Source organism: Mus caroli, unplaced genomic scaffold (genome assembly GCF_978045245.1).
Source record: "Mus caroli unplaced genomic scaffold, Mus_caroli_1 scaffold_13, whole genome shotgun sequence".
In the NCBI taxonomy this organism is placed as follows: Eukaryota; Metazoa; Chordata; class Mammalia; order Rodentia; family Muridae; genus Mus; species Mus caroli.
In genome coordinates, this window is record NW_028227268.1 from 69,792,856 (window position 1) to 69,804,949 (window position 12,094).

At 40.7% G+C, this 12,094-nt stretch overlaps 1 protein-coding gene across 1 annotated transcript in view; it reads left to right on the forward strand.

Moving 5' to 3' along the window:
• Hspa4 (heat shock protein family A (Hsp70) member 4) overlaps nucleotides 1-12,094 on the forward strand; it is a 42,434-nt gene that overhangs the window by 15,342 nt on the left and 14,998 nt on the right. Inside the window, exons 5-8 of the mRNA XM_021178214.3 lie at nucleotides 2,367-2,466; nucleotides 2,910-3,043; nucleotides 5,916-6,160; nucleotides 11,544-11,620. Coding sequence (XP_021033873.1) covers nucleotides 2,367-2,466; nucleotides 2,910-3,043; nucleotides 5,916-6,160; nucleotides 11,544-11,620 — 556 coding nt within the window. The remainder of the gene's footprint in view (nucleotides 1-2,366; nucleotides 2,467-2,909; nucleotides 3,044-5,915; nucleotides 6,161-11,543; nucleotides 11,621-12,094) is intronic.

Here is a 12,094-nt window from a genome sequence, read left to right on the forward strand (position 1 = left end):
CCTGGCTAAAAGGACCACCACCACGCTGCCCACTCACCCAGTCTGAGCCAACTCCCCAAGCTCATAGTCATTTTTCAAGTCTTCTCCTTTTTGTCTCCAGACTCCACTGGTGTACCGACTTAACTCTTGTCCTTCAAGCCTCATTTGAAATCCCACTTTTTTCCTAAGGTATTTTTTCAGTACCTAGTGTAGTGCTTAGGGACAGGTAGCTACTTGATTGAATGAATTGAATGTTAGATATCTGCCTTGCCTCCTTTTTTCCTTCCTGCCTGTATTTAGTTCTAGAAAACAGAGTAATATACATTGTTCAGTTTTCTGTGTGCCCTTGTTTTGATGGGAGCCTGGCTGCTTATAGTAGGGTGTGGTGTGGTGGGTCTAGAGGCTGTATGAGTTTGCCATGCAGTACTCTCTCTCCTTCTGCCATTGTTATCTGATTGTCCTAGTTAGGGTTACTGTTGCTGTGATGAAGCATCAGGATCAAAAGGAACTTGAAGGAAAGGGCTTACTGACTCATGTTTCCATATCACTGTTGATCATTGAAGGAAGGAAGTCAGATAGGAACTTGAGCGTGGCAGGAACGTGGAGGTAGGAGCTGATTGTCCAGGCCACAGAAGAGCTGCTTGCTGACTTGCTTCTCATGGCGTGTTCTGCCTGCTTTGAGACAGAGCCCAGGACCACTAACAGAATAGTTCCATCCACTGTGGGCTAAGCCTTGCCCCATCAATCACTAATGAAGGAAATGCCTTATAAACTTGCCCTTAAAAAAAAAAAGATTTATTTATTTACTTATTTATTATATATAAGTACTCTGTAGCTGTTTTCAGATACACCAGAAGAGGGCATCAGATCTCATTACAGATGATTGTGAGCCACCATGTGGTTGCTGGGATTTGAACTCAGGACCTCTGGAAGAGCAGTCAGTGCTCTTAACCGCTGAGCCATCTCTCCAGCCCCAGGCTTGCCATCTTACGGAGACATTTTCTTAGCTGAGACTCCCTACTCTTGTTGACTTGTGTTGAGTTGACATAAAACTATCCCCCACACTGATGTTTTAGCTTTTTTGTCTTAATGGGTACATTGATTAGCAAAGCAGGACTTTTGGCTGCCTTTTTTTCACTGCAGATTCTTGATCATCCAGCAAATTGGTACTGGTACAGATAATGATTGGGGAGTAGTTGTCCACACTCTGGGGATCGGAAGAATAGAAAGGCTGTTAGGAGCCCAAGGGAAGTGATTGATTACTTAGTACTGTGGTTTTCCACATGTGGATCATGATCCTGTGGGGGGTGCATGTCAGATAACCTGCATACCAAATATTTATTTGCATTACAATTCATAACAGGAGCAAAGTTATAGTTACATGGTAGCAACAAAAATAATGGTTGGGAGTCACCACAACATGAAGAAATGTATTAAAGGGTTGTAACACTAGGAAGGTTGAGACTGGCTTAGTAACTGAGGTGTAGGTATAGATACTGTGCCAGGTTCTCTCTACCATTCCTCTGCTCTGCATCGGGCTCCCAGACTTGACCTCTTTCCTTTGTCTAGTGCCTTTTACTTTGAGTAATGCTCACATAACATTTTTATGAAGTAGTGGGGATATCTAAATTTTTTTTTTCTTCCTTCTTCATCCCATTTTGAGGGACCTGGGTTTTAAAGGTGAGTTTTCTAATTGTTGCTTAGAAGTCCTTAAGATCTCACTGAGTTTGAGCGATGTGCTGGCACAATTCTTTTGCAGTGACAGGCCGCTGCAGTCTGCAGGGAAAAGGCAGTGGAGCAGGTTGTGTAGGAAGTGAGGCACAGCGCTGGCCCAGGTGTGCTTCATCCCTTCAGCATACAGTGTAGGAACATGTATGACACAGTTTCCATCCACAAAATGTGGCCGGAATCTAGAAGTTCATGGTTATTTTCGGGTTTGGTTTCCTACCCAGCATGAGCATGGACAGCATTTTGGACTTGAGAATAGCAGTAGTCAGTACAGCAATATTGCTAAGAAGTACAGTCAGCTGTTTTTCTAATTGGTTAAGGAAAAATTTCCACCAACTTATTAAAAAAATTTTTTTTTTAGCCTGGTCTGTTTATCTCTGCTACCTTTAAATATGCTGGGATTATAGGTAGACTCCTCCAAAATTAGCCTGAGGAAACAATTTTTTTTTGCTTTGTTTTTCAAGATATCCCTGGTTGTCCTGGAATTCACTTTGTAGACCAGGCTGGCCTCTAACTCAGAAATTCGCCTGCCTTTGCCTCCTGAGTGCTGGGATTAAAGGTGTGCGCCACCAAACTGTTCCGGTAGGAACAGTTTCTTAATCTGATTTCTAGATGTCAACTTTTTGCAGGCCTTTGTAAAGAGAATGTTTCTTTTACAGGTTCCTAGTTTCTACACTGATGCAGAACGGCGGTCAGTGATGGATGCAACACAGATTGCTGGTCTCAATTGTTTGCGGTTAATGAATGAAACAACTGCAGGTAAGAGGGATTAACGAGGCTAGGTGGCAAATTCCTTTATTCCCAGTATTCTCAGCAGAGGCAAGTGGATCTCTTGAGTCTGAGGCCATCCTAGTGTATAGAATAAGTTCCAGGACAGCCAGGGATCCATTAAACAGAGAAACCCTGTCTCAAAAACAAACAGAAAGGGGGAATGAATGAAACAGCTGCAGATGAGAGGAACGTCCTTAACTCCTACTCTCTTAATTGTTAAATACTGAAGCTGCTTAACTTGAGCACTGTGATGGTAATGTTCCACATGAATAAAATTATGCAGTGTTTATAAAGAAATTGATTGTCACCAACACAGTGCGCAGTGTAGCTTGTTCCTGAGATATGAAATGTGTCCTCTTTTTTTAAACTGATGAAATGAATTGTAGTATTTAGGGATACTCTGTTGAACTGACCTTTTTCCTCTTGTGTAGTTGCTCTTGCTTATGGAATCTATAAACAAGACCTTCCCGCCTTAGAAGAAAAACCAAGAAATGTAGTTTTTGTAGATATGGGACATTCTGCCTATCAAGTTTCTGTATGTGCATTTAATAAAGGAAAACTGAAAGTAAGTATTTTTCCAGAAAACTGGAAATTAAAATTTGATTAAATTTGATTAGATTTTTGAGTGACAAAATTTTTTTTTCCCACCAATTGGAAGCATGTTGTGAGTCACCTGAGCTGGAATGCAGATATGGTGGGAGGAGTAGAGGTGTGGGCCCCAAACAAGCTTTACGTAGAGTTGGTGTGGTGTGAAGTCAAGAAAGAGTATGAACTTCGAGGTGAGGCTCCCGAGATCGCCATCGTAATCTCCTCACTTGGACAGTATAGGAAGCAGCCCATCCTCTCGGGCTTCTTCGGAGCATTTTCCCTGTCTCCTCTCTTGGTAACAACAGAGAGGATGTTTAAGGTGCTCTTGCTATTTGGAGAGTTGTAGAAAGAGGCTCTTGATTGAAATTTTAGATGCTAAAGGACTCTAGAAGTGATAGTCTAGGTCTCTAGAACAGCTCTAGAGTAACAACCATTGTATATAGAATTGTAGAGCTGTTTAAAGAGAGCGATTGCCACAGTGTGTGTGTCTGGCTCCTTTGAGGAGCTACACAGTGAATAGAGGCTAGTGGTCCCTTTGGCTAGGTAACTTTATCTAATGCCTGCTTTAGTTGAGTGTGTTTCAAGATTCTTGGTGTTAAGGTTTAAATTTGCCCCCCAGTTTTGTAGTGCAATGTAGGGAGGACTAACGTGAAATCGTTTGAGGGCATTCTTGGGTTCTAGTTCTGTTTCTTTTTCTTCCTCCTCTTCCTCCTCCTCCTCCTCTTTTGAATAATAGACTTGGTTCCGTTTTACTTTCTTATCTATATTTTCATACTCTAGGGTTTTTGTTATCAAACATTGGTTGGGAAATGAGTATTTAAGTTTTATAGCTATAAATTATGGGTCAGACATAATTCTCAATGTTCAGGTAATATTTTAAACTGCACTGGTAGCTCATGACTATAATCTTAGGCTTTGGGAAGCAAAGGCAAGTGTATCATACTGAAGACCAATGTGATCTATATAGTGGGAAAAAATAAATAAATAAAAGAGTTGGTAAGATGGTTGAGTGGATGAGGCATGCTTGTTTCCAAGCCTGATAACCTGAGTTCAATTCCCAGCACTCACAGGGTAGGAGAGAGCTGAGTTTTGAAAGTTGTACCTCTATCCATTTATGCATTCTCAATAAATATGTAAATAAATGTGTTAAAATACAAAAAAATTAGCCACTGTCTTAGGGTTTCATTGCTGTGAAGAGATACCATTTAAAGGACGCCATATAAGAACCACTCCATAAAGGACAACATTAATTGGCACTGGCTTAAGTTCAGAGGTTTGGTTCATTATCATCATGGTGGGAAGCATGGCATGTCCTTGTAGATATGGTACTGGAGAGGGAACTGAGAATTCTGTGTGTTGATCTGAAGGCAGCAGAAGGAGACTGGGGTATACTGGGTGTAGCATTAGATAGCCCCACCCCCACTTCCTCCATACCTCCTAATAGTACCACTCCCCATGGGTCAAGTCTGTGGGGCCCTACCTATTCAAATTATCACAAACTACTGATAGAATTATTTCTAAAAATCTGACACTTTCACATTTAAAATAATAGATTGGATTTCGAGGCAAGGTCTCACATTAGCTTAGGCTGGTGTTGTGTCTCAGCATGGAATTCTGGGATTGCAGATGTGTACCTGTACACCTAGCTTTATTGTATTATCTTTTCGGGGTGCTAAGGGTTGAGCCTAGGGTTTCAGGCTTGTTTAGCAAGTGCTTTATTGCTGTGCTACGTCCTTATCCTCAGTTGTAGAAAATAAAATTGGAATCCCTGTACTCAAATCTATATCCAGTTTTTCAGTTAACTTATTAAAAAAATTTCTTGAGCCAGGCAATGGTGGCCTGTGCCTTTAATCCCAGCACTGGGTTCGGGGGCTGTAGAGGCTGTTGGATCTTTGTGAGTTTGAGGCTAGCCTGGACTTTAGAGCAAGTTCCAGGGCAGCCAGGACTACACAAAGAAAACCCTGTCTCCAAAACAAAATAAACAAGATTCTTAATGGATTTAATGTTCATTAAAGAGGTTATGTTTATCAGGTTTTGTTGCTTAGCTTGTCTCACTTACTGGATCTGCTTTAGATCTAAACTTACAATCCTGCTACAGATGTGGAAAACTGTCAATGCAAGTTTGATAGACTTAAGTGGCGCATAAAACCACAATTATGCCCAACATTTCTGCAGCTTTCAGGCAGTGAACTGATTAGAAGTTGGTACAAGTGTTTGGTCTTGAGTGTGAAACTCCTTTTGAAGTGGTTTCTACTACAGTCAGTGTTAGCAACCTGAAGATGGCTTTTTTTTTGCTTCTACATGATGTGTAAAGTAGAGAGAGATAATGAACTGTGTTATTTATTGCTTGCGTTGGAGTTGATGCTGGTCTGGAACTCACAGGCTTGTGGCAGTTGTCTTGCCTCATCCTTTGGAAGGCTTCCGTTAGTGGAGTTGAGCCATGCCTTTTCAGAGTGTGTTCATGGTGTTTCCTCTCATCCCCCCAAAGAAAGAAAAAATTTTATTTAGTATATTACCTGGACAGTGATGAAAAGGACTGCCTGTTTCATAGTGTAGCGTTAGCAAGTATTAATGTGCAGCATCCTTTTTTTTCACCCTTGATGAACACATTTTCTGGCCTTTAGGAAATAAATCATGGCCAGGTGGTGGTGGCACATGCCTTTAATCCCAGCACTCTGTGAGTTCTATGCCAACCTGGTCTACAGGGTAAATTCTAGGACAGCGAGGGCTACACAGAGAAGCCTTATCTGAAAAACCAATAAAAATAAAAGTAATAAAAATAAGAGTGTATGTATCATGGTAAATTTTACAATTGGTTAATTTTTGGATTATCCTCTTTTTCTTTGAAGGTTTTGGCCACAGCTTTTGATACAACATTGGGAGGCAGAAAATTTGATGAGGTGTTGGTAAATCACTTCTGTGAAGAATTTGGAAAGAAATACAAGCTAGACATAAAATCTAAAATTCGTGCTTTATTACGACTGTCTCAAGAGTGTGAGAAACTCAAGAAATTGATGAGTGCGAATGCTTCAGATCTCCCTTTGAGCATTGAATGTTTTATGAATGATATTGATGTATCCGGAACTATGAATAGGTAACCACGTTCTTAATGTTAAGTGAACAGTGACCTTTATTTTGTTTAACTGATTAATGAAATCATAGTTGTTAACATGTTAAAAATTACAAGCCATTTAGGACCCAGTTTTCATTTAAAAGTTGTATCCAGTCGTTTTAGCAAGGGAGACTGAAACTTTTATTCTGGTAACTTTAATGTTTCTGAAAGTCACTAGTTAGTTCAAATATGTATTAGACACAAATGACTGGGTTTCATAAAACTGTTTTAATCCTAGAAATAGGATGAATTTAACTTAGGCACCAATTTAAAAAAATGTTCTTTTTGAGTAGTTCAGGATCATTTGAGGGCAGTATCCCTTTTCTACAGCACTGCAAGAATTCTGGGTAACTGACATTTAAGGTTATTTCAGAAACACTCAGTGTTATTGTTGCCTGATTGTGTTGCTTGGATGAGGGAGTGAGATGTTCTTTTGGCTGTGAACTCCTGGTAGAATTCAGGCAAGACTAATGACTTGTTTGGAGAAGTGTGCCTGAGTGACCCTTAAAAAATTTGAGATGGTATTTATTGTTGACCAGTGTCCAAGTATATCCTAGCTCACCCTTTTCTCCTGCTTGGAATTTTTCCTCTTTGTTTTTAATGAGTGTGAGGCCTCCCTCCTCCTCCCGTGTGCATGAAGTGGGGCGGGTGGAGAGGGAGGGGAAAAGGGAGGGAGAGAGAGAGGGAGAGACAGGGGAGGCCAATATGTTTTTAAAATTTGTTAGTCAAATGCTGTTTATAAGAGTTAAAGTGTGTGTGTGTGTGTGTGTTTTCAGACTCTGTTTTGCCTGCATGCTGTTCTTTTTTTTTTCTTTTTTTCGAGACAGGGTTTCTCTGTATAGCCCTGGCTGTCCTGGAACTCACTCTGTAGACCAGGCTGGCCTCGAACTCAGAAATCTGCCTGCCTCTGCCTCCCAAGTGCTGTTTTTCTAATGTTAATTTTTTATGTGTACGGGTGCTTTGCCTGCATATATGTCTGGGCCACATGCATATTTGTCTTTGGAGACCAGAAGGAGAACTCTGGCACTAGAATTAAAGACAGCAGGGGCTGCATAGTGGGCGTTAGAAATTGAACCTGTGTCTTTTGGAAGGGTGGACAGTGCTTTTAACTACTGAGCTATCTAGTCTCTCCAGCATTGACTGCTACATTGTTGTTAAAAAATGTGTTGTATCTACATGTGAGAACACAACTATTTTATAGCTCTGATTTTTTTTTTTTTGAGGTTGACTCTGCTTAATTTTTAAATGAATGGGATTAGATTACTTTCACCATTTCAGTATTCTAAACTAACTTTGTCTTTAGTTTTAAAACTATTGAGGTATGACTGGATGTGATGCCACATGTCTTTAATCCCAGCACTCAAGAGGCAGAAGCAGGCAGATCTCTTGAGTTCGAGGCCAGCCTGGTCTACAGAGGGAGTCCATGGAGAGCCAGGATTCAGTTACACAGAGAAACCCTATCTTGAAAAACAAACAAACAAACAAACAAACAAAAAAACAAAACAAAAAAAGAGAGAATGAGAATTGAGATAATGGCTCAGTAGGTAGTGTGTTTGGTTAGAATTCCTGGTTTCAGTTTCTATCAACCTATAATAGGTTGATAGGCTTAGAAGTTCAAGATCGAGCCGGGCGTGGTGGCGCACGCCTTTAATCCCAGCACTCGGGAGGCAGAGGCAGGCGGATTTCTGAGTTCGAGGCCAGCCTGGGCTACAGAGTGAGTTCCAGGACAGCCACGACTACACAGAGAAACCCTGTCTCGAAAAACCAAAAAAAAAAAAAAAAAAAAAAAAGAAGTTCAAGATCAGGCTAGAGAGATGACTTGACAAGTAAAGGTGGTTACTGTCAAGCCTTGTGTCTGAGGTCAGTCCCCAGGATTTCCATGGTAGAGGAAGAGCACCTCCATGTGTGTGCTGTCTCTGTCTCTGTCTGTCTGTCTGTCTGTCTCTCTCTCTCTCTCTTAACTCACATACTACTCACTAAAAGGAAACACAAATTTTAGCTCCATAGTTTGAGGTTGGCTTGGTCTTCATGAAACGTTGCTATCCTGAATGTGTCATTTCAGTAATTAAAGACAAGGGTTTGTCGCCCTGGGTAGGGACAGGGAAAGTGTCACTTCATTTAATCTTCTGTCTGGGTAAATGTGATATCTCAAGTTAGGTGGCTGCTTGAATATGTACCATCAAATGAGGTTCAGGCCAGCCTGGGACACGGAAGATGCCATCTCTAAAATTCACACACCATGCAGTGAAACACTTCCCAGTGACCAGTCAGTGGTACTTACTTAGTCCATGCAGTGCTATGAAGCATCACTTGTATATAATGGGAACAGTCATTGGGTAGCTAAAGCCCTAGAGTCTGTCTGTCTGTCTGTCTGTCTGTCTGTCAGCAGTTCTCCTTTGGGTCTGGTTCAGATTGTATTTGCATTCTCTGCACATATCCTAGCAGTGGAACCATGCATGTATGTCATGTGTGTAATGCATGATGGTTTTGAGGTTTATTCGTGAAGTGTTCACCAGTGCGTCGTTACCTGTTCTGGCAGATGTGTGCATTCATAGTCAGTGTTTAGTGATGGTTTGAGAATTGAGGCAGGCAGATTTGAACAGAGATACTTGAATGTCTGTTTTTAGTTCTTTGAGGTGTGCACCTAGGAGTGTAATTGTTCTCATGAGGTAGTTCTTAAAACCTTTCCTTGTGTGTGCAAGCCACTTTTTGGAGCACCATCTTCCCAGCCCCCATCTGGCTCTGTTCTTAAAGTAAGCTTGTCTGGGGAGGAGTTGAGTGATCGTTGTGTTTTCCAGCTTTGCTTTTCTTGAGGAACTTTGCCTTTCTGGGATGTGACAGTCTCTGCTGGCTTGTTTGCTCTTAAAAACTTTGTGGTTTACTTTCCCTATTTTTGTTCGTATATAATTTGTTTTCACTTCCTGGTTATTTTTTGTTGTTGTTTTTTGTGGCTGTTGAGGTAGTCTTCATATAAAAGAATCTACCATTTTAAATGTACACTTCAATGTTTTGTATGTATTCATAAGGTGGCCACTGTCTAATTATAGAATGTTTTTTGTCATCACCTAAAAGAGACGGACGCTCCGTCCTGATAGCAGTCTTCAGGAGTTCCTTCTAGTCTCAGGAAGAGACTCTGGATTTGTATATTCTTTTGTGCATTTTTAGTTGAAATAGGTATTTCTAGGTTCTTTTCAGTTTTTCTGCTCCAAACCCTTTTACTTTTGTGACATAGTTGCCACTCTGTGCCTCTTTGGCTTGGAACTCACTGTGATGCAGGCGGCTCTTCACCTCCCCAGTCTTTCTCCCCAGCACTGGCATTACATCATGGCTGCTTACTTGGGCTTTTTTTTTTTTTTTTAAAAATCAGGGTTTGTAAGTCTGTGTAGCTCTGGCTGTTCTGTAGACCAGGCTGGCTTGAATTCAGAGTTCCACCCACCTCTGCCTTGGGAGTGCTGGGATTAAAGGTGTGTTGCCACCATTGCCTGAAGAACTTTTTTGCTTGCTTTTTTTGGACACAGGTTATTTTGTATGTTCTAAGTATCGTGGGATATGGAGTGCAGGGCTTCATGCATGCTAAACAAGCACTGTCCAGCTAAGCACTATGCCCAGGCCTTGGGAAGCAGTGTTTAGAGTGGTTTTTCTTCCTTTTGACTTTACTTCTACTTTCTTGCCCAGTTTGGGTTTATCAGTGTTTTTTCTTTCCTTACATTCTTGTTTCCCTTTTAAGAGAACTTTTTAAAATGCTATTTAAAAGGTTTATTTTTCTGTATGTGAATGTTTGCCTGTGTGTATGTAGGCGTACCATGTGCGTCCCTGGTCCCTTCCTTCAGAGGTGAGAAGAGGGTTTGGATTTTCTGGAACTGGAGTTGCAGTTATATGCCATTATGTTGGGTCCAGAAAAAGCAGCAACTGTTAACCCTTGAGCCACATCTCTAACCCCTTTTAAGGGAACTTTTTAGGTTTGCCCTCTGTTGCTGTCCTGTCTTATCAGGGACTCTTTTATTTTTTCCCCCAACAAACAAAACGTGTCTTGGCTCATTGCATGGATTATTTTTTGAAACATGTACATATGGAACTGGAGATATATATATTTAAGTGGCTAAGAGGCCCTGGGTTTTGTCCAGTACCATCCTGGTAACTTACAACCATCTATAACCCCAGTTTTAGGGGATCTAACACCTTCTTCTGATCTGAGGGCACCAGGCCATGCACGTATGTACATAGATGCATGCAGGCAACATGACTATACACATAAAATAAATATAAAAATAATAAAATGTAGATATAGAATAAATCATGGATGGCCTGTGAAACATGCTAGTTATTAGACTCATTTTGAAATAACTTGAGTATTGCATAGTTCTGTTTATATAATTATGTTCAGAGCAGATTAAACTAAAACCCAAAATGGTTTTTTTTAAAAAAACAAGCAAACAAAAAAGATAGATGTTGTCAAGGATTCTGGAGTAAAAGTAGAGACGGGTGGGAACCACCTGCCCCGTTGCTAAGCCTGTAGACAACTGGCAGAGACTCCTGTGTCAGTAGTCACTAATTGTAAAAGATCACCACACTAGTTCTTGCACAAGGTGTAGACAGAAGAGCTGTGCTCTTTTTCTAATTCTAAACCAATCTTACAGAGAAGAATTTTTTTTCAAGATTTATCTGTCTGTCTGTCTGTCTATCTATCTATTATATATAAGTATGTTGTAGCTGTCTTCAGACACACCAGAAGAGGGGGAGGGCATCAGATCTGATGACAGATGGTTGTGAGCCACCATGTGGTTGCTGAGACTTGAACTCAGGACTTCTCTTTTAACCTCTGAGCCATCTTTCCGGCCCACAGAGAAGAATTTGATGTATGTTAATGTTCTTTCTCTTTTTTTTCCTACTCAAGCTGGCACTGAACTCTTGTGTGTGTGTGTGTGTTGATTTACCTATCCTGAGTAGTTCATATAACTGGAATAAATAAAAGATGTCCTTTGTTTGACTTCTGTTTAGCACAGCACTTTCAGATCTAGCCTGATATCACCCTTTTCTTCCTGAGTACATTGACAGGCATTTGAATTGTTTTTGCTTTCTGGATTTTATGAATCATGTTGGAAAGCATCCTATCATGTGTACATGTTTTATTTCTGTGAAGTTACGTTTTAATTCTATTAGTGTGCATACCCAGTGTAGAACGCAGTCCTCTGGCAGTGCTGTTAAAGTTTAGCATTCCAAGCAAAAGCCAGACTCTTAGTGTTCATTTTACATTGCCCAGAAACGTGTAAGGCCTGCAGTTCCCAAATCCTTATCAGTGCTTGTCATTGCCTTTTGTTTTACGTATAAGTGGAATGTGGTTTAATTTGTATTATTTCTTTACTAGAGGCAAATTTTTGGAGATGTGTGATGATCTCCTAGCAAGAGTGGAGCCGCCACTTCGAAGCGTCTTGGAGCAATCCAGTGAGTACTTTTGTCATTGAATTAATTGTTTGTAGATCTCAGACTCTGGGGATGTATTGCATGTTATCATTTTCTCCCAGTCAAATGTTTGCTGCATGAACACTGTCAGTTTAGCTTCATGCTATAATAAGCTTTATCTGTCCCCTGGAATATTTCTTCTTTATAAAGCCTTCTATGAAGAATACAGGGAAATAAAAGTGTTTTCTCTGAAAACTTTCTTTCTCAAGCACAGATGGATGTAGAAATCTGTTTACTGAGTTGCTTTGCAGTGTGTATGTGGTAGTCTTTTTGTCAGTGAGCCCTGTGTTAACTTAGTATGGCTCTGTGGGTAAAGCCTTGCTGCTCAAACATAAAGACCTTTGGCTCCTCGGCATCTCTGTAAAACCCAGGTGCAGCTGCACACACTGTAATCTCCAGTGGTGGGAAGGTAGACAGATCATCCTAGAATCAAGCTCCTCGTTCAGTGGAAGACTC